General features: G+C 39.1%; 1 protein-coding gene across 2 annotated transcripts in view; it reads left to right on the top strand.

The window, feature by feature from the left end:
* Positions 1–23,124, top strand: part of STK32A (serine/threonine kinase 32A) — a 157,275-nt gene that overhangs the window by 106,912 nt on the left and 27,239 nt on the right. For both annotated transcript variants that reach the window (XM_033180746.1, XM_033180747.1), the window contains exons 6-7: positions 5,467–5,504; positions 14,383–14,472. In XM_033180746.1, coding sequence (XP_033036637.1) covers positions 5,467–5,504; positions 14,383–14,472 — 128 coding nt within the window. The remainder of the gene's footprint in view (positions 1–5,466; positions 5,505–14,382; positions 14,473–23,124) is intronic.

Here is a 23,124-nt window from a genome sequence, read left to right as displayed (position 1 = left end):
ATTCCAAGAATTTGAGAAACCAGGGAGCCAGGATTCGTTCATTTTTATGACAAATAGTTACTCGAGCACCTACTTTATTCTTGGGTACCTTTATGAGTCCAGGAGCTGCTGCATTGAACAATACAGAAAAGAAGTCATTTCACTTAGAACTTACATGCTAGTAGGGACTGGGGGTTGAGAGAATGAAGGATTCTTACAAAGAGTGTTAAAAGTGAACTATGGGCAGGAATTGAAGATATGAGAGTTTTGATGTATAAAGAAAAGGTGACAAGGTCAATAATTGGTGGTCTTAGTGTGACAGATATGCCAGTTTGGAAATTGTATTGGATAAATGCTGGTCAGGGGCTAGGCTGTAGTTATGACAAGGGAATGATTAAGGAAGTGAGAATAAGGAAACTATTGGTATAGGGTGGATGAAAAGATTATTGGAGGCAAGTCAAGGAACCGAGAGGCCAGGGTGTTGGATGGAGCATTCGTGTAGACACTGAAGTCACCAAGAATGATAAATAACAAGAGGAAATTCATCATTAGCTATCTGCTTATGATATTGACGTGTTTTGGCTGTGTCCCCATCCAAATCTCATCTTGAATTGTAGCTCCCATAATCTCCATTTGTCATAGGAAGAATGCAGTGGGAGTTAATTGAGTCATGGGGGGTGGGTTTTTCCAATGCTGTTCTTGTGATAGTGGGTGAGTCTCAAGAGAAATGATGGTTTTATAATGGGCAATTCCCCTGCACCTGGTCTCTTGCCTGCCACCATGTAAGAGGTGCCTTTGCTCCTCCGTCACCTTCTGCCATGATGGTGAGGGCTCCCCAGTCATGTGGAACTGTGAGTCCATTAAACCTCTTTTTCATTATAAATTACCCAGTCTTGAGTATGTCTTTAGTAGCAGTGTGAGAACAGACTAATAAAGTCAGTTGGTATGAGGAGTGGGGCACTGCTGTAAAGATACCCAAAAATGTGGAAGTGACTTTGGAACTGGGTAACAGGCAGGGGTTCGAACAGTTTGGAGGGCTCAGAAGAAGACAGGAAAATGTGGGAAAGTGTGGAACTTCCTAGAGACTTGTTGAATGGCTTTGACCAAAATGCTGATAGTGATATGAATGAAAAAGTCCAGGCTGAGGTGGCCTCATGTGGAGATGAGGAACTTACTGGGAACTAGAGCTAAAGTGATTCTTGTTATGCTTTAGCAAAGAGACTGGTGACATTTTTTTCCCTGCCATAGAGATCTGTGTAACTTTGAACTTGAGAGAGATTATTTAGGGTATCTGGTGGAAGAAATTTCTAAACAGCAAAACTTTCAAGAGGTGACTTGGGTTCTCTTAAAAGCATTTAGTTTTATTCATTCATAAAGATATGGTTTGGAATTAGAACTTAGGTTTAAAAGAAAAGCAGAGAATAAAAGTTCAGAAAATTTGTAGCCTGATGATGGAATAGAAAAGAGAAATCTGTTTGCTGAGAAGAAAGTCAAACTGGCTGCAGAAATTTGCATCAGTAATGAGGAGCAAAATGTTAATTGCCAAAACAATGGGGAAAATGTCTCCAGGGCATGTCAGAGGTAGCCCCTCCTATCACAAAGCCCTGAGTCCTGGGAGGAAAACTGGTTTCATGGGCTGGGCCCAGGGCCTTGCTACTTTATGTAGTCTCAGGACTTGCTGCCCTGCATCCCAGCAGTTTCTAAAGGGGCCAACATACAGTTCAGACCATTGCTTCAGAGAGTGCAAGCCCCAAGCCTTGGTGGCTTACACATGGTGTTGGGCCTGTGGATGCACAGAAGTTAAGAATTGAGGTTTGGGAACCTCTGCCTGGATTTCAGAGGATGTATGAAAATGCCTGGATGTCCAGGCAGAGGTGTGCTACATGGGCAGAGCCCTTATGGAGAACCTCTGCTAGGGCAGTGTGGAAGGGAAATGTAGGGTGGGAACCCACACACAGAGTCCCCAGTGGGACACTGCCTGGTGGAGCTGTGAGAAGAAGGCCACTGCCCTCCAGACCCCAGAATGGTAGATCCACCAACAGTTTCCACCATGTGCCTGGAAAAGCTGTAGACATCTAAAGCCAGCCAGTGAAAGCAGTCAGGAAGGGGGCTATACCCTGGAAAGCCACAGAGGTGGAGCTGCCCAAGGTTGTGGGAGCCCACATCTTATATCAGTGTGACCTGGATGTAAGACATGGAGTCAAAGAAGATTATTTTGGAGTTTTAAGATTATACAGCCCTGCTGGATTTCAGACTTGCATGAGACCTGTAGCCCCTTTGTTTTGGCCAATTCCTCTTATTTGGAATGAGTGTATTTACCCAATGCCTGTAACCCCATTGTATCTAAGAAGTAACTAGCTTGTTTTTTATTTTACAGGCTCATAGGCAAAAGGGACTTGCCTTATCTTAGATGAGACATTTTACTGTGGACTTTTGAGTTAATGCTGAAATGAGTTAAGACTTTGGGGAATTCCCAGTACTGAGGGTTCCTCCCCATTTTAGACCATATAGGTAGTGTCCAGACATTACCAAGGCATTTGTCGTGGTGCTGGTGAGAGTGTCTTTTAGCATGCTCATGTATTATAATTAGTGTATAATGAGCAGTGAGGATGACCAGAGATCACTTTTGTCACCATCTTGATTTTGGCCAGCTTCTTTACTGCATCTTATTTCTATCAGCAGGGTCTTTGTGACCTGTACCTTGCAAAACCAGTCCTGCTGATCACTAAATTCCTATCTCACCTATTCAAGATGGAGTTACTCTGGTCTGAATGCCCCTGACAAGAGAATCCACACTGTTCAAATCTCTCCAGTTGATTTTGAAGCATATCCAGGCTTATTATCCACTAAGTTAAAATATATTATAGACTACTTTCAATGAAAGAAATATATTGTAAGTTATTTCATATTTATTTTTACTTGAGAAGACTGAAAAGGTAAAGAAGTGGTGCTAAAATTTAGAACCAGAAAAATCTCAACTTGCTCTAGTAGGAATTTTAATAGAGCACACTAAGTTTCTTTTCATTTGCTCTCTCCTGGTATATGAATAAACAACCTTCCATACTGCAATTTACCCTGTAGTGAATTAGATGTTACCCTGTTATGTTTTGGAGAAACTATATAGTTAGAATCTAAGCTTAGGTAATTTATTTTTATGTTTACAAATCCACTTTCTCTTATACATTTTTCTTAAATTTTTCTTATATTCTTTCTCTGAATTTGCGGTAAAAATACCCCTTTCCCATTCTATGTCATTGTTCTTTATGAAGCTTTCTCATCCTTTCCATCCCGAGGGAACTATGTCTCATTTATCTTTAGGTTTTCTGTATCTTACTACAGTGACTTATCAAAGTAGGTAAATATCTGATGAATAAATGAATACAAGATTTAATTAAGAAGTATCACATTAAACTAATTGTTCCCTCTCTGATCTCCGTGTTATTAAGTTTCAAAGTAGTTTCTGGGAAAAGTAGTTAGCACAATGATGTATAGATTCAATAAATAAGAAAAATGGTACTCAGGGATTTAACAGAAAGCTCATAAAATGTCAAATCCACAGCAATTAATTTCTCCCAGGAAGTCCTCATAAATTCAGGCCAAGAAATTTTATACTGATCTTGCCTCACTCAACTCTCATCCATCCTTGGTAGGGCTCCTCTGGGCCTCTTTCTCACCTGGCAAACAGTACCTGATGCTCACTGGATTCAGATCTGAAGAGGTGGAAAGAGTCAAATACCTGGTTTATCTCTAGCTTTATGCTGCAGAGAGTATTTGATGGTGTGCCACAGTGTCACAGTGCTCTGTATATACTGTTAGGATCAGCCTTCTTGAGTGCATTGGAATTTCTCTGGGTGTCATTAAGTTCTTCATTTACTGACCATGAGGCACTGGGATAGAATATGATATTAATCAAGAAACCATCCCTGACATCATGGTCCACTTGGAAAACTTGCAGAGATTAGAAAAAGTTTTTGAGTCGGGATTTTGCTTTGTTGCCCAGGCTGGAGTGCAGTGGCTATTCAGGGCACAATCATAGTGCAATGCGCCTCAAACTCCTGGGCTCAGGTGATACTCCCTCCTCCACCTCCTGAGTGGCTGGGACTATAGGTACACACCACTGTGCCTGGCCAAAATATTTTTTTAGAATGTTATAAGACCTACAGTTATTTAATTATTATTCCTAGGGTAGTTAGTGAAAGATTTGGACCAGTCTTTTACACACTGATGTACAGCAAGATAACTATAGTTAGTAACATTGTATTATATACTGGAAATTTGCTACATCAAAGTATCATGTTGGCCACTTTAAACACATAATTTTTATATTAAAATGACTGAAAAAATAGCAAAGTAAAAAAAAAAATCCATAGGAGAGCACAAAACCCACCTTCTTCCAATGAAGGGAGTAGTCTGATGGTTAATACTTGGAGGATAGAACGATACAGTTTGCAAAGCCTTGGTGAATATTATAGTAAGGAGCACTCCTGAATCAAAGAATCACTTTGTACTTTATAATAGCCCTCACTTTTCCACTCTCAGATTTTTACTGCCTTTCCCTAATGTACCATTAAAGCCCTTCAGCCTAAATTCATAGAATCCATTAGGGACGAAATTCTGAAACTGGTTTTGGGAACACATTTTCAGCCTAGTCAAATGGCTTTCATGCTGCTAGAATAATAATACCTTAATCTTTGACAGACCAAGTCTGTCAGCTTACTCTTTACTTAAAAATATTAATGAGTAACACGTCCCATTATCAATAAACAGAACCAAGTGTCTGATAAAGTGTGATAAATGTTATGGTGGAAGAAGTATCCCGTGTGGTCAGAATATATGGGGTTAGGGGGAATTTGACCCAGAATTGAAAAATCAGGAAGGCTTCCGGCAGGAAGTGACATCTGAGCTGTGAGGTTAAGGGTAAATCTGTGTTGTCTGAGTGCACTCAGTGAGAGGACTCTAATTCAGGCAAAGCAACAGCAGGTGTGGATGTGAGGAGGCAAAGGGAGACAGGGGGTGGTTGTATAACTACATTATCAATCATGTTTTTCCCATTTATAGTCTTTAAGTTCACATCATCTGTGTAATTCTAGAGTTACACAAGAAAATGATGCTTAATACTACTAACGTTACTTTATGGCACTGTAAATGCTTTACATGATCCGAAGGACCAATATCTACATGCTTAGATACAATATGCTATAGGAAGTTTAGAGTCTGAGTTTTTGAATGAGAGAGGCCTTGGTTCAGAGCCCAGTTTTTCCATTTACTAGCTCCGTGACCTTGGGTTAAGCTTCAGTTTTCTGATTTAGAAATTGGGTATTTTCTGTTTCATAAATTTACTGTGAGAATTGAATGAGAAGATGAGTATTGAGAGGCTAGTACATTGTTTCAACTCTAGTTGGCTTTCTTGAGCATTTTCTTGCACCTACCCCTTAGCTCTGTTTGTTTTATTATGAGCAACTTTCTTTTTTCTTTTTACTCCTCTAGGGATATGAAGCCTGACAATATTTTACTTGATGAACATGGTAAGTGAGTGATTTGTTTCTAATCAAGTACATGACATGCATGTAGAAAAGTTGGTTATCCCCAGCAGAGGGGTATTACACATGAAAAAGGTATTTTGCTCTATTCAGTTGAGCTCTATGTACAAACTCCTCATAGACAATATGGGGAAACTTTATTACTTATGGCAGGTTATAGTACAACAATATGCCCTTAAATCACATTGAATTTATCTAATGAGAAAATCCTATTCTACTCCATTTTCTTCCACTACTATATTTCTTCAAGAAAACCATCACCATTTTTTAGTGTTTTTTGACCTTAATATAACACACAATCACCTATTTTTTTATAATGATACAGAAGGCCTCAAGCTGAGAGCATCTGGCCAGCAATAGCATCTATCTAGACATTCATGACATTATTTTGTTCTCATTGCATCTACTTTTTAAAAAATTATTATTATACTTTAAGTTCTAGGGTATTGTGCACAACATGCAGGTTTGTTACATATGTATACATGTACCATGTTGGTGTGCTGCACCCATTAACTCATCATTTACATAACATATATCTCCTAATGCTATCCCTCCCTGCTGCCCCACTCCACGACAGGCCCAGGTGTAAGATGTTCCCCTTCCTGTGTCCAAGTGTTCTCATTGTTCAGTTCCCACCTATGAGTGAGAACAATTGCATCTACTTTTCTGCATTCTTTCTTATAAAAGGCAAATTGGTTTTACATTTGCAAATTGGTTTTTACATTTACTTTGATATCACAGAAGAATACTTACATCTTAGGGTCATTGTAAAGACTGACCTAATACATGTAAAGTACTTGATGCAGTGACTGTCATGAAGAAATCACTCATTGAAAGTCTAATATTGGTACAATTTTTCTGAGGTGGTCATGGCTTTCTCCCCTTGGAAAGGAAGCTGGAATTACTTCATCTTGTTTTATGTGATTTTGTCTATGCCAGCACATAACTAATATGTACCAATGTATATCAGAAGAGATATCAAGTTTTCTCGTTAAAAATTTCAGTTTGCCAAAAACCAGTTAAAGAAAAACATAAAAGTATATGTGTTATCCAGATTTGTGATATAGGGATATGGCAATAATCAAGATGGTGATAAGTGAATGCTGAATTTCAAGAACTGCTGATTATACCCTCTAGAATAACCTTTTGCCTGCAGTGATTAAATGTGTATAATTTCTTCCTAATATTGATTTTTGTGTATATTTGGATTTATTAGAATATCAGGGAAGATCTGTAGGGCACACAGACTGTATGTTATAAATGTTAACAATGTCAATAAGCTCTTTGTTATGTCTTTAGAAGGCTGCTAGATGAGGAGAGTCCTAAATCTTAAAAGCTTCTTATTCAATTTTTACAAAAAGGATTTGCAAGTGGAACTGAAACTCCAAGTACCATCTATTTCTCATTATTTATTTACCTAGTTTTGAGCCTGATTTGCCTGATCCCACCTGTGCTCAGGGGGCTAAGAAACACTGGTATATGACCTCTAATTTCAAAGCTCAGTGTCATTACTTATTTACGGACTGTCCAAAAAGATTTTTTCCACTTTCTTCTGATGCCTTATTTCTTCCTTACCTTTACTGCTTCTGACATTTGAAAACAGAGACTCTGATTCTCAGAAATGTAAGCAATGGTGAGATTTAGCATGAAGGTGACTTTCTTTAAAATACCAGCTATCCAGAGCTAGGTATAGTGGTAGGCACCTGTAGTACCAGCTACTTGGGAGGCTGAGGCAGGAGGATCCCTTGAGCCCAGGAGTTTGAATCCAGCCTGGGCAGCACAGAGAGACCCTGTCTCTTGTTGGGGGGAAAAACCATTACCACTAGCTTCTTTTCTAGTCTATAGAGGCCACCTTTGTGGAACTTAGGGAAAAGTGCTCCCTCTGCCCGCCACAGCTTCCTGACAGCACATGGCCTACCAAGAAGAACCCAAGTTAGGATTTAGTCCTCACTTGCTCCCTCAGCTGGGTGTCTTTGTGCATGATTTCTGCTGTTCCACCATTTATAGAGGCCCTGAATGGAGGCATATAGGTCCTATCAATCCAACACTTTCCAAGCTTTATCCTCCATTCAGAGAACAGTGTTTTCATCCCAGGTCTCATCCATGGCTTCATCTCATTTCTATCATTAAGACATGCTGTTCTCCTTCAGTCAACTTCTTCCTCCTCATTTTCTTGGCAACTTGGTCATCGCAGATGAAGAAAAACCTGAAGAAATCAATTAATCTTCAAGTTTAACCACCCTTAGAGACTACCCTTATGAAAGATTAATTGTGTAACAGTGTAGCTAAGAATGTGAATTCTGGAGTCAGATTGCCTTCATTCAAAACACACTTCACTCATCTACTTTTTTTTTTTTTTTTTTTTTTGAGATGGAGCCTCGCTCTGTCACCCAGGCTGTAGTGCAGTGGCGTGATTTGTGCTCACTGCAAGCTCCACCTGCCAGGTTAATGCCATTCTCCTGCCTCAGCCTCCCAAGTAGCTGGGACTATAGGTCCCCGCCACCACACCCGGCCAATTTATTGTATTTTTATTAGAGACGGGGTTTCACCATGTTAACCAGCATGGTCTCGATCTCTTCACCTCGTGATCTGCCCGCCTCAGCTTCCCAAAGTGCTGGGATTACAGATGTGAGCCACTGCACCCGGCCATCTTACTCATTGACTAGTCCTGAGAGGTTTGACAAGTTGCCTAAACTTTGTCTTAGTTTCTTCAGGGATCAAAAGAACACTTACATCTTAGGGTCATTGTAAAGACCTAATACGTGTAAAGTACTTGATGTGACAACTGTCACAAAGAAATCACTCAATAAAAGTCAAATATTAGTACAATTCGTATGAGGTAGTCATGGCTGTCTTTTCTTGGAAAGGAAGCTGGGAATGCTTCATCTTGTTTTATGTGACTTTGTCTATGCTGACACATACCTAATATGTACCAAATCTCTACCAGATAGAATCGCAAAAGCTGTCTTTCCCAAATAATTATTTTGATTTCAGAAGTGATATACCAAATAATCTGCTTGTCTACTTGTTAGATCTTATGTTTAAACCATTTTGTTTATCCCTTCATCCTCAGGTAACTACACTTTCTGTATCCATTTGCTGTCTTTCATGTGTGCAGGGGGCAAGGGTGCAGTCATGACATGTTAGTCTTTGTGGAGCTGGGGCTCTGTTGCTTACAGGATACAAGCCATCATTCCAGTGTGCCAGAGAGAGAGTCTCAGTCTGCCCCTGTTATCTGGTGTCTTATTTACAATGACTGCCTTCATTCTCACGGTTTTTTAAAATTTGGCCTGTGAATTAAGAAGAGGCTTTTCTGTATTATATTCCTACCCTAACTCAATTTGAAAATCAATTGCTTTGGGAAGGATTGTGTATGAATGGTACAGAAGTGAGCAAACAAAAAAGACTGAGAGCCCTTTTGTAAACATTGTCTTGGGGATCTCTTTCTGGAGATAATAATTTTTTTGAAGTTATTTACTTTCTGTTTGTTCAGATTCTGAAAAAGTAGGACTCTCAGACATTACTCAAGGAACATAACTAACCGCTTTTCGATGAATAAATTCCTGTTGTTCACCTCCCCCAAGCTCATTATGTACAGCTGATCTTGTGAGAATCAGCTGAACCACAAATCAATGCCTGCTTTTTAGAGTGTCTGCTGGTGTGACTTTTCATGTGGAGCTCATATTTCAAGACCTCATTTGCCTTCTCTATCTCCATTTACAATATTTCATCCCTGATGGGCTGTCGCATGGGCCTCTTGTGTGGAAATTGTAGCCACTGTGAAGGGTAACCACCTGTCTCTCTGGTGCCTCCTATGCCCATCCCTACAAGTGAGCTGTGTATCACACCATGTTGCTTACATTTTAATGCAACACGATTCAGTAACAGGCAGTAACTTGTATTCTTACTGATTCATATTCTTTATATTCATCTGAAAAGATTGACATTTAAAGGAGCCAGTTGTAAAATGGGAAATCCTCTGTGTGAATAAATATTTCTGGTACATCAGAATTTGCCTTAAAAAAATTTTTTTAACTTAGAGCACATCTGTACTGTTCTCCCTAAATGTCCCATTTGCTAGTTCAGAGCAAGATGGCATAAGGTCTTGTGTGACTCCCGACCCACTATCCTAATGTATATTTTCATTTCCTACCAATTTAAGTACCCCATCCAATTTTATCAATTCCATAGTGTCTAAAATTCTTGTATTTTTCTTATTCAGGAAATGCTACAATTAGAGGAACCGTAATATCTGCTTGACATATCAGAGAAAATGACAATTATGTCATCATCTGTCACTTAGGTTTCTTAATACCATACTGTTACAAGGAATAGAGGCAAAAACTCGGTGTAGGAGGTGAGAAAAAACCGAGGCTGCCATCTTAACAGCCTTTTCATTGCAGAGTCTCAACATATGCCAAAAGATAAAGTGGACAGTGTCCTTTTAAAACAACATACAGTACAGAATATAGTAACTTATCCCCAGATAATCAGTCCCTAGGTAGTACCTAGGGATATGCATTTTCAGCAAGCATCTCAGAAAAATGTGGGGCACATATTCTAAACACCTGCAAGTAGGAGAGACTTAAAAGTTGGGAGCAGTGCCAACTGAGTGGTTTTGGTGCCCTAGAGTACTGTGTTGATGACAGAGATCCTTAGGCTGTGCACAGGAGCAGTAAGAGTGTAAATGATGACAGTAATTATGACTGAATTCAATGGCATTATAAGATGAATTCAGATTTTTTTATATGATCCTCTGTCCCAAGCAATAGAGGCAAAAAGAAAAGGCAGAAACTCTCTCCTAGGATGGTAAATTAGGAAGTTCTTAGGCTTGCACCTGAAAAACTTTTCACTAAGGTAGTGATTCTCAACTGGCCATGATTTTGCTCTACTGCTTCTCCCTGCAGAGGACATTTGGTAATTTCTGGAGACATTTTTGATTATCAGGATTCCAGCCAGGGTTGGGAGGTGATATCAGCAGCTAGTGGATAGAGGCCAGGATGCTAGCATGCATCCCACAAAGCACAGGACAGTTTGCACTACAAAAAATTACCAGCACCAATATTTCAATGGTGCTGAGGTTGAGAAACTCTGCTCTAAAGTTCACTCAAGGCCTGGGCTTACAAAAAAAGCCAGAGGAGTCCTTCATTCCCAAGACAATTCTTGTGTCCTTCAATCAGTAGAAGAGTGAACCCTTTCCTGTGATCCAGCAGTCAAATTTCATTTTCAAAACACAGAAGGGAACCTGGCAGATAGGTCACCACGGTAAGTAGAAGCGAGGCATGGCTGTAACCGGACCTGGGACTGAGGCTTAGGACCAGCACTCTGTGAAGTTCTGCTTTCATTGTTTAGCTCAGGAGCACCAGGCTAGAAGATCTGGTGGAACCTGACCCTCAAATAGCTTCTCCCTGTCCTTAAGTAGGCATCCTGGAAGTGGACTAGAACTCTGAGCCAATCAGAAATTGTTTTAGGTTTTCAGTTCTTTGATCTTGTGATACACACAAAGTTTTTGGTAGATTCATAGCCTAACAAAGGGATCCTAGACAAAATTCTAGGTCTAAACTCCAGCTCTGTAACTTTTGAGTCTTTTGAACTTAGCCATAAATGACTCATATATAAAATAGGGCCTACCTCACTAGGCTAAAGGAGAAACTTTGTGCAACAACATTTTGAAAACTGAATTAATCATGTAAGTGTAAACAACACTTAAAAGGAAAACATTCAACATTCTTTCAACTGACATGTAATGAATACTCACCAGAGTTGAGATGTTCTGCTAAGCCAGGCCCTCTTTTAAAACTGTAATCTCAAACTTTATTAGGTCTCATAATCACCTGGAGGGCTTATTTAAACATTGGCGCCCAACCCACAGAGTTTCTGATTTAGTATAATAGAGCTCAGGGAGGAGCGGGGGGGGGGGGGGGGGGGGTGTAAGAATTTGCATATCTAACAAGTTCCCAGGTGATGCTGCTACTCCTGGTCTGGGCACTACATTGTAGGAACCAGTTGGCTCTAAAACCTTCTCTACCTTCCACTTCTACATGAGCATAGGTAATCTTGTAGCTGAGTCAGCTTGGAAAATCTATGCAGACTAAAGTAGATAGCTGCATGTCTGGCTGCTCATCTGAATCACCTGTGGAATTTGTTGTTTTTACTACAGATACCTGGCTCTCCTACAAGTCCCACTGAATTGGAGTTTCAGGAGACCAAAGCCCAGGCACATGTATTTTGCAAAACTACACTGAAGTTTCTAATAATGACAGATATCAACAATTAAACACTTACTTCTTGCCAAATTCTGTGCTAAGTCTCCCGTAATCATTATTTCATTTAATATTTCCAATAACCTCTTGAGAAGACTATGATTATCTTTCCAACTTTACAGAGAGGATACATGACGTTTTCAAGGTAACACAGCTAGTTAGTGGTAGAACCTAGACTTGAAGCCCAGCAGGCTGGCTCCAAGAAACAGGCTCTTCACCACAGTCTCCAAACTCACCTGATTTGTATTAAACTTTGTGAATCACTGGTCCAACACTATGAACAGAACCTATGGGGAGAAAGAGAAAAAGAAAAAACGGAGGCAACCTACGCTATGATACAGTAAGTTAGTGAAATCAGGCATTGGTGCCACTGCGGCAAGAATACCTTTTAACTCAATGAGTGCTACCTTGACTTTACTGAAATATCATCACATAAACAAACCCAAAACACTTTCTGCACAAAATAAAATCCTGGTGATAAAGGCAGTGAGATTTATGTTTAGCATTAGGCTGGATACTATCAGGGAGCAGACAACGAAGTTTAATATGGGGAGTGTGGACTGTGGGCCCTGGAAGAATCTGATGACATGCCCTCCAATTACAGCTGTATCTCATCAAAACCACAGACACATGTAAATGGAAATGCCAACACTTCAAGATTCTCTGAAGCAGATGACTATCATGCCAACAGCTAACATAATAGGCTTGTCTGCCTGAGCTTTTGGCACTGCCCTTTTGTTCACTTTAGCTGTAAATGCAGGGACCCTAGAGTACCTCATAGAGTGTGTTACCCGCCAAATACAAGTATTAGACCCACACTATATTGCTTTGGGTGTTAAAGCTGAGACAGACCCTGGAGATCATTTAGTCTACCACTTCTTTTTTTATATAAAGGAAAATTTAGATCCACCTTGGAAAAGGACTTAAAGTCTACTATGTGTTAGAGGCAGATTTCAAGGCAGAACCCAGGCGTCCTGGCTCCCGGTCTAGTGCTCTTTATAGAATCCCTTTAAAAATGAAACTCATTGGCCGGGCGCAGCGGCTCACACCTGTAATCCCAACACTTTCGGAGGCTGAGGCAAGCAGATCACGAGGTCAGGAAATCGTAGAACACCCTGGCCAACATAGTGAAATCCCATCTCCACTAAAAATAAAAAAATTAGTTGGGCATGGTTGTGCACGCCTATAATCCCAGCTACTTGAGAGGCTGAGGCAGAAGAATCACTTGAACCCAGGAGGCAGAGCTTGCAGTGAGCCGAGATCACACCATGACACTCCATCCTGGCAACAGAGTGAGACTCCATCTCAGAAAAAAAAAAAAATTCAAATTAAATTAAATTATTTTTATTTTTATTTTTATTTTTTGAGACGGAGTCTCGCTCTGTCGCCCTGTCTGGAGAGTAGTGGCGTGATCTTGGCTCACTGCAAGCTCCACCTCCCGGGTTCACGCCATTATCCTGCCTCAGCCTCCCGAGTAGCTGGGACTACTGGCGCCTGCCACCACGCCCGGCTAATTTTTTGTATTTTTAGTAGAGACGGGGTTTCACCGTGTTAGCCAGGATGGTCTCGATCTCCTGACCTCGTGATCCGCCCGCCTCGGCCTCCCAAAGTGCTGGGATTATAGGTGTGAGCCACCGCGCCCAGCCAAAAATTACATTACATTAAAAAAAAACAACTAAAGTTGATCTCCCACCCACCCCCCACCGCCCCCCCATCCCTTGATAACAGTTATTTTGTTGGAGACTGATGAGGCCAACCTGAAGTATCAGACAAAAAATATATACAAAAATATTTTAGAAAAACTTGGAGAAAACGGATGCTTTCTTGGCTAGGAAATAAATATTTGTATCCATATTCATGCCAGTTTTGTAGTAATAATATTTGCCTCTTACTTTTCTTTTTTTTTTCTGTTTTTTTTTTGAGATGGAGTCTCATTCTGTCACCCAGGCAGGAGTGCAGTGGTGTGATCTCAGCTCACTGCAACTTCTGCCTCCCAGGTTCAAGTGATTCTCCTGCCTCAGCCTCCCAAGTAGCTGAGATTATAGGCACCCACCACCACGCCAGGCTAATTTTTTATTTTTTATTTTTAGTAGAGACGGGGTTTCACCATTTTGGCCAGGCTGGTCTCGAACTCCTGACCTCAAGTGATCCACCCGCCTCAGCCTTCCAAAGTGCTATGATTACAGGAGTGAGCCACCGTGCCCAGCCTGTTTGACTCTTTAAAAAAAATAATCCCGTAAGAGATGTTTGGAAACATGATACTTTGAGTATCTTTTGGCTGTCTCCTTCATAATATTCATAGGCTAAACCAACTTAAAATGTCACCAACAGACAAAATATGCCTAACTAGAATTATCTAACCACAAATTCTTAACTACTAAGGGTAAAACTTTCTGAGGCTGAACTCCAGACTTACAGAGACGAATCATTGCATATCATGAAATGGAGAATTGCTGGTTTAAGACCATATTGGCCTTGAGATGGACTGCAACTAGCCTACAAGAATTAACAGACTAATTGGGTGCTTTCAGTTAAAAGCATGATTGTGCCACTGGGTTGAATGGAACTTAACTTTCTGTGTGGTTCTTCTCTCTCTGCAGGGCACGTGCACATCACAGATTTCAACATTGCTGCGATGCTGCCCAGGGAGACACAGATTACCACCATGGCTGGCACCAAGCCTTACATGGGTATGGGTTTTATGAGTGGCTTTTGTTTTACATTCCTGTAAACACCATCTATTATAGGTGAAATCATCTGGGACTTGCAGCTAGAACTGATAAGTTCCTGTCTGACTTACCTGTGGAGCTTCTGATTTCATGGGTCTTCTCCACTAGCAAGCACCCGAAATGATTTTGATAGGAAAGGACCATTGATTACATTTTGAAAACTTATTTCATGAGTCAAGGAAGACCATTTGTACCCACTTCCTAACAAAAATATTAACTAATTCTATAAACACCTACTAACTGTCTCTGTGTGCTTAGCACTGTTTCAGATGCCGGTGACCCTGTAGAAAGCAACACAGACAAGGTCTTCAGCTCCTGGAGCTTACATTCTAGTGGGAGCAGATTTATAAAAAAAAAAAAAAAAAAAAAAAAAAACCAAACAAGGCCGGGTGCAGTGGCTCATGCCTGTAATCCCAGCACTTTGGGAGGCCGAGGTGGGCGGATCATGAGGTCAAGAGATTGAGACCATCCTGGCCAACATGGTGAAACCCCATCTCTATTAAAAATACAAAAATTAGCTAGGCATGGTAGCACACGCCTGTAGTCCCAGCTACTTGGGAGGCTGAGGCAGAAGAAGTGCTTGAACCTGGGAGGCGAAGGTTGCAGTGAGCCGAGATTGTGTCATTGCACTCCAGCCTGGCGACAGAGTGAGACTTCATCTCAAAAAAAAGAAAAAAAACCCAAAAACCAAGAAAAAGACAAGGAAGTAGGAAACAGTAATAAGCAGAATGGCAATAAGTGGCAAAGTATTATTTTAACCATTATTTACATAATACTGCATTACATGCATAGAGCTATAAACTTTGCAAAATGCATTCCCAGCTATAATTTTAGATTTACTTGTAGTGCCATAACAATCCCATGAATTCTTCTTTTCGAAGATAAGGAAATTCTGGAGCTCGATGCTGGCATGCATCTGTGGTCCCAGCTGCTTTAGAAGCCAAGGCAGGAGGATTGCTTGAGTCCAGGAGTTGGAGGCTGCAGTGAGCTATGATCATGCCACTGTACTCCAGCCTGGGTGATAGAGTGAGACACTGTCTCTAAAAACAAATAAATTATTTTAAAAAAATGAATAAAGGTAAGGAAATTCTGCCTCAGAAAGTTTAAATGTCTTTGTAGTATCTTGTGTGTAGCGAGGTGAGGAACTTGTTTTTGCCTTGACGATTCAGCATTTACTAAGGGGTGACCAAAAAGATAGTGTTAGATGCAAAATTGTCAGTTGGTTTCACGTTTAGTTGTGGTAACAAATCAACTACAAACTCTAAGTTCATCTGTTGAGAGCAGCCATCTCTACATAGACACCAGAACTAGTTTTTAGCAGAACTAGCTTTACCTCCTGTCCAGCCCCAACAATGTAAGGAGAGAGCTAGTGCCCTTGAGAGGCACACAGTGTTCAGAAAGAGGGAGTTCTCCCTCCCTTCTCCCTGTGGTTGCTCCTAAGGCAAGTGAGTCAGATCTCAAAAGAATTATCTGTAAATTGTTAGAGTGACTGCAAGAAGAGGTACCTGGAATTTCATTCTTGGTTAGATATTTGTGTAGTTACTGGACTTGCTGACTGGTCCTGGAGTTAACACAGCCTGGTTGGCCATGGAAGGTTGATGAGTTTGGGGGCTAGTCTTTCTGGGGATCATAGCAGCAAGAGACAGGTATGCAGTGAATGTGACTGTGCTGGGGAGAAGGGAGGTGGATTAGCTATAGGCTGTGATCCCGCTTCACACGGGACCCTCCAATGCCCAGGAGTATAGCCTGGAAGGGAGGGAGGCTCCTGTCAGTGTGACTTCCTGAAAACACCACAAGTCCCAGTAGAGCTCAACATATCAGAATTACTTAGTGGAGCCTAGGCATAAGGTGGTTTAAAGCTCTTAGCATAATTCCTCTGTGTAGCTAGGATTCACAACTTCTGCCACAGACCCCTAAAGAGAGATTACTCTGCATGGGTAGCACATGTGTGAGGACCTCCCTGCCTCTACTACCCTTCTTTCATGGTCCTAAAACAAATAGTGCTTTCTAGGAAGAGGAAGAAGGACGTGTGTGAGAGCCAGATCAGTCCTCCACCTCCATTCCGGGGTGGCTGAAACCAGTCCAGCAGAGTAGGTGAAGGAGCTTTGAATCAGATATGAGAATAGTTTTAAAATTCACAGAACTGAATTGTAAAGCATCTAAAGTAAATGTAATAAGCAAATAGGACTAAAACTTACTAGGTAACAGACTGAGCTGTCATTAGGCGAGCTCCTTATCCAGCAAAAACAGGGAGTTAGACACTGCACAGTTGCTGTCAGATGATAGACTAAAAACTACTCACGCTTGGCGGGGCGCGGTGGCTCATGCCTGTAATCCCAGCACTTTGGGAGACCAAGGTGGGCGGATCATGAGGTCAAGAGATTGAGACCATCCTGGCCAACATGGTGAAACCCCGTCTCTACTAAAAATACATATATTAGCTGGGCATGGTGGCGTGCATCTGTAGTCACAGCTACTCGGGAGGCTGAGGCAGGAGAATCGTTTGAACCCTGGAGGCAGAGGTTGCAGTGAGACGAGATTGAGTCACTGCAGCCTGGCGACAGAGCGAGACTCCATCTCAAAAGAACAAACCAACAACAATAACAACAACAACTACTCATGCTTTACCCTAATTAGTTAAGATGCTCAAAGCAGGTAATATTGCTGTTTCAACTGGTGGAATTAAGTCAGGGGTGGAATGAATTGTATCAGCTAGATATGGTCAGAGTAATTCAAAGGCAAAATATTTTAACTTGAAATCAAGGACAAGAGCAATGCCATTTTCTTTTAGTATTTCATTCTCTTCCCCCATGTAACTAGAGAGAGAGAGAGGAAAAGAGAACCCGCTACATGCAGAGCCACCTCACTTTCCAAAAGAGATCTTCTATGAGAAAAAAAAATGAGCCTTATTTTCTATAATACTTGAACAACTGCAAATTTCATGGCTTCCAATTAGCAGTGGGGGGAATAAATCTCTTTTGTCACTTCTAAAATAATGGACACATATAATTCAGCCTATTTTCTGCCTAAAACCTGTGGTACTCAGATGATAAAAAAGCATATTCAAGCCTGCTGCTCTGATGAGTTTCTTCTCCAGGTTTCCTGGGTTTCCATATTAAGGGCTATTTTCTTGGAGCCAAATAGAAAATGTGCATGTGGGTTTCCAGGGTTGGTTTCCATGGTGAGAGAAGTACGAGGAGGCCACCTTTCTTTCCTCTCCCCAGTGGTTTTAAGTATAATATCTGTATAATGTCATTTTTTCAAAGTTGGCATTTCTAGTCTTCTCACAAGATAGAACTAGGGAATTGGAATCTAGGAAAAATTCCGTGCACCTTCCACTTTTACCCTTGTAATTAACAATGACAAATATTTCTTGAAATCTTTCCCCGGACCAGACACGGTGTTAAATGTTTTACATTCATTTATTCATTTATTTTTCTCAGCAGCCCTATGGGGTAGACTATACTTATCACTATTTTATAATGAGAAAAATCAGAAGCTAAATAATTTGGCCAAGATCACATGGTTAATAACTGAAAAGTCTAGATTTAAATCAAGCTCTGTATGATTTGAGAAATCAAGCTTTTTCTTAAAAGGAAGATTAGCAATAAATAAAAATGTGTATTTGTAAATATTTTTATCTGTGGTTTTTAAATGGTTCTGAGTCAACTTAGTTAGGCTAACATATTGCAAATGTTTCTTGCCTTATTCCAAAATGATTATGTGATTGCCACACTCCACCTTTTGAATAGGAGTCTTTTGCAGAGGTATTGTAAGTAGAAGTCTGCTGTCTCTTTTTAAAAATTGTGCTCCCAATGATTTGGTAGAATCTACCAAATCTATCAGCACCCATTTTATAGTGCTTCCATAGGATACTAAGTAGCAATTCACCAGAAAGAACAAAAAGAATTCTAAAAAGAAAGATAACTAACCAAAATACTGAATGAAGATTGGAGAAATATTCATCTACTAACACAAGATGCTAAGCATATTTTAAATCAGTTCCATAGCTCTGTAAATAATAAGACAGTATACCAGTTCTTCACCACCTTCGATCCAGCAAGGAAGTTTTGCGTTTTACAATTTATTGTCTTCTACCTCTGTGCTCCCTCTGGTCCCTCCATTATTCCTTCTCTCTTCTCCTTTGTCTGTGTGAATATAATCCAGATTACTTAGAGTTAACCAATTAAAACACTCTCCTCCAAATTATATATATATGTATATGTATGTGCATGTGTGTGTGTGTATATGTATATAAAATAAGTTCACTATGGACTAGTAAGCAAAAGGTAAGTAAATTAATCCCTTTGCCAATAGATATTTATGGTTTATTTCCAGACCTTTTTTCCTAAGCACAAACACACACTGTTTACGTTTTTAAAATATTTGATCATGCTAAATGTAACCTAAATTTTCATTTTATAATGTAATAATAATGATAGCATCATATATTGAACATTTATTGTTCCAAGCACTTTGCTAAGTTTTTAACATTTATTATTAAACTCTCAACTCCATAAAATAGGTTTTACTATTGTTTTGATTTTATAAGTTAAAAAAAAATCAGGCCTAGAGAGAGAGTAAGTCATGTGATCATAATCACACAGCAAGTGATTGGCAGAGCATGAAATTAAACCCAAGTCTAGAAGCATGCAGTGCCTGAGACATGGATGATGATGTGACAAATGATGAAGGTAGAATGGCTGACATTGCTGAGCTCTTCCTAAATGTTAAGCACCGTTCTAACTGCATGCATTATGTCATTTAAACTAAAAACAATTCTGTGGGACCAGTACTATCATTACAGTTTTGTTACAGTATAATATATTAACATATAATTATTGTATATTGTATATATAGTACTATTGTTATAGTATATATTGTTCTCACTTCAGAAATTAGCAGACTGAAAGGTTAAGAAACTTGTTGAATGTGAAGCTGGAGACAGTCATAGGGGTCTGATGCCAGAGCCCTAACTCTTTACATGCTGCAATACTATCCCTTTGTTCATGACAATAAACATGCCTCTGCTAAAAATGGAAACTCACTTCTCTTAATCAGTTTTTTACTGTTGAATATTAGGTTGTTTCTCATTTTGAAATACAGGTAGAGCATCCCAAATCCAAAAATCCCAAATCCAAAATGCTCCGAAATCCAAAACATTTTGAACGCCAACATGACGCTCTAAGGAAATGCTCATTGGAGTATTTTGGATTGATTTGGGGATTTGAGATGGTCAACCAGTGTAGTGCAAATATTTCAAAATCTGAAAAAAAAAAAAAATGAAATGCAGAACACATCTGGTCCCAAGTATTTCAGATAGGGGATACTCAACCTGTACATTTAAATTTGTAGTAAAAATCCTCTTAGCAGAATTATGTCCTGGAACTTACTTATTTCTTTGTGATAAATTTTCATTCAAAAATAATAGTGTGTTCTCTTACTGAGGATTACTCAAAGAAAATTTTGTGTTCTCACCACAGAAAATGGTAATGTGGGTAATGTGAGGTAATGCACATGTTAGTTAGCTCTATTCAGCCATTCTATGATGTATTTATTTCAAAACATAGTGTTGTATACAATATATGCAATTTTTATTTCTTAATTAATTAATTTGATTAAAAGAGCAAAATAATTTCTGGTCAAAGGCTTTACATGTTAATACATTTCTGTTCTGAAAATTCATATCGATTTGTACTTGCTCTGGAAGTGTCTGAAGATATTCATTTCCCTGCATTCTCATCAGTGCTACACTATCAATATCTTTAATTGTCCCAAAAAAGATAAGTAATAATGATATGACATTATAATATCATCACAGTATTTCTTTGACTTCTTTTGTCAATTGCCTGTTCAAATTATTTGCTCCTTTTCTATTAAGGTGTTAATACTTTTATCCTATTCCAATAGTTCTTATTAATTATATAAATAATTCTTACCTTTTGTATATTTGGAATATGAAATCCTAGTGTATCATATTTGTTGTACATTTCATTACAAATATAATTTCTCATTTTAATTTGTTGTTTTATGACCTATTTTTGACACGAAAAGCTTGCTAAAAATATTATCAAGCCACTTATCTTTTTACTTTATGTCTTCTAAGTTTGATGCTATTCTTAGCAAGGCCTTCTTACCAGATTTTAGATGTGTTTTCTTAATAGTTTTATTCTGATTATGCTTTCTTTTTTTTTACTTAACTCTGCTGTATATTATTTTGACTGAACATATGTGGCAAGGATCTGACTTTATTTTTGTATGATTATTAAATAATTGTTTTGAGACCATGTATTAAATAAGTCCCTTTCCATACTAATTTGAAATATGTTCATCATAAACTAAATACATTTTTGTACTAACATCTATATTCTGTAGATTTCAAACCTTTAGCTTTATAGGTTAATACATGGGATACAGGACTCTCTCTTCATTCTTTCCCAAAAATATTACTTCCACAATTTTTTTTCTTGTAGATGAAATTTAGGATCATTTTTGTAAAGTTCCATGAATTAATTCCATTACATGTATAGATTAGCGTTGGGTCCCTTTCTTTATGTCCTGGCCAAAATTTAATATCCATGTTTTTAAAAAATCTGAAAACCAAATGATGGAAATCCAAATATCTAATAAACCTATTAAAATGTGGTCAAGCTTATTAGTAAACAAGACAATGCCAATTTAAACCACAGTGAAATACTATTACACACTCCCCAGATTGGCAATAAAGGGTCAGTTATTCCCAAGTGTGGGTAAGGATGTTCAACAAAAGGAACCCTGATCTAATACTGGTCATAGTGTGAATTTATACACCACTTTGGGAAACAGTTTGGTGTTCTCTAGTACACAGAAAAGATACACATTCCTATCACCAACAGTTCCCCTGCCAGGAATGAACTCTAAAGAGATATGCACTTATAGGAGTCTTACATGTATAGGAATGTGCATTGTTCACAATAGTCCCAAACTGAAAATAACCCAGATGGCTATCAACAATGGGATAAACAGGTAAATTACAGTATATTCATATAGCACTAAAAGTGAACAAACTTAACTACATGGAGCAACTTGGATAAATCTTATACGCATAACATTGAGTAAGAAAAGTAAGACACCAAAGAATATAAGGAATACGATTTGATTTAATAGGATTTAATTTAATGGAATTTTATAGAATACAAGGAACAGATTTTTTTTTTTGTTTTGTTGATGTTTCCTTTGTTATAAAGCACTGAAACAAATAAATAGGTAGCTAGCCAATTTATCCACAGTTTCTGGGAGCTATATAAGATAGGCAAAGCTAAACTATTGTCTAAAAATATGTACATAGAGATTGATCTATATAGAAAAACAAGAAAATTATTAACATAAAATTTAGCACAGTGACTTCTAGGGTTATGAACAGACTAGGACAAAGTGCTGGCGACAAGACTCTATTTCTTGATCTGTATTATGGTTATATGGACATTTCCTTATAACTGTTTTTTAAATTCTGCAGTGTTTTATTTACTTTTCTGAATGTATGTATAGAAATACTTAAGGAACAATACCAAACAAAATACTCAGTGGCTTTTTTGAAGGACACAGCCCTTCTCCAACTCTCTTAGTACTCTCTTAGGTGCAGGGAATCTTCTTGAAGGGTTGGTGAAAGCCCTTCAATATCTTCCTGCTCTGGTTTCTCAGCTATTTGAGGGCTCAAAGAATTACTCACCTATTATGTTTTTGTATGTTGTCATAAAGTTTCTTCTTAATGTTCCACAAAAATGCTTCAATGCCTTGCATACCATGAATATTTGCTGAATGAATAAATGTGTATTAAAATGTTTTCATGCCTGAAAATAGACCAGGTAGAAGAGGATAAAAAAGAATACTGGATAAATAACGCTGGAAGAAAGAAAGAAAGTGAAAAGAATATTCTCGTAAACCCCAAGGATAATCCAATATGACAGATACATACCTTTTTAGAGTAATGTTTATTCTATAGGCATTTTCTTAGCACAGTGGCTCTGATTATCCCTCAAAGTTCTTTGTAACTTCTCTAAGTGACATGTCTGTCACCCGTCACCTGGGGACTCTCTGATATGACTTGTTGTGAGATACTGAGAAGGGAAAGCAGAAATATAGTCCATCTTGTCTGCAGGAGTAGTGTGTGGTAAGGGCCATTATCTCCCAAATTGCATTGGGAGCTGTAACTTGCAGAAAGGATGCAGTGATGCATGAGAGGTGAATGCACTAGGGAAATAGCCCTACTTATTCCTGCTGCATCAAGCTCTTATAGTCAGGGCCAGTCTTGGGCATTGGGATGTAAACACTCTACCTCTCTACTTGGATGTCGTCCACAGGATTTTACTTAAAAAGAACATGAGTGCACTAGGTAGGGCAAACCTGTGTGTGCAGGACCCATGTCATACCGGTTTCCTTTGCCAAGAACCAGCACTTTATACAGCAGGCTTGGGATCAGTCATACGTGTCTTTCAACTAGGCCAATTATTATGAATGTTTGCCTCTCTAGAAGCATACCCAATGTTTCTGAGCACTTTATAAGTGCTAGGCGCCATACTGAGACTTGGATATGAATTATCACTGTTGATTTCTAACTCTATAAAGATTGCCTTA

Source organism: Trachypithecus francoisi, unplaced genomic scaffold, assembly GCF_009764315.1.
Source record: "Trachypithecus francoisi isolate TF-2019V2 unplaced genomic scaffold, Tfra_2.0 Lachesis_group2, whole genome shotgun sequence".
NCBI lineage: Eukaryota > Metazoa > Chordata > Mammalia > Primates > Cercopithecidae > Trachypithecus > Trachypithecus francoisi.
This window is presented reverse-complemented; position numbering and strand designations above follow the sequence as displayed.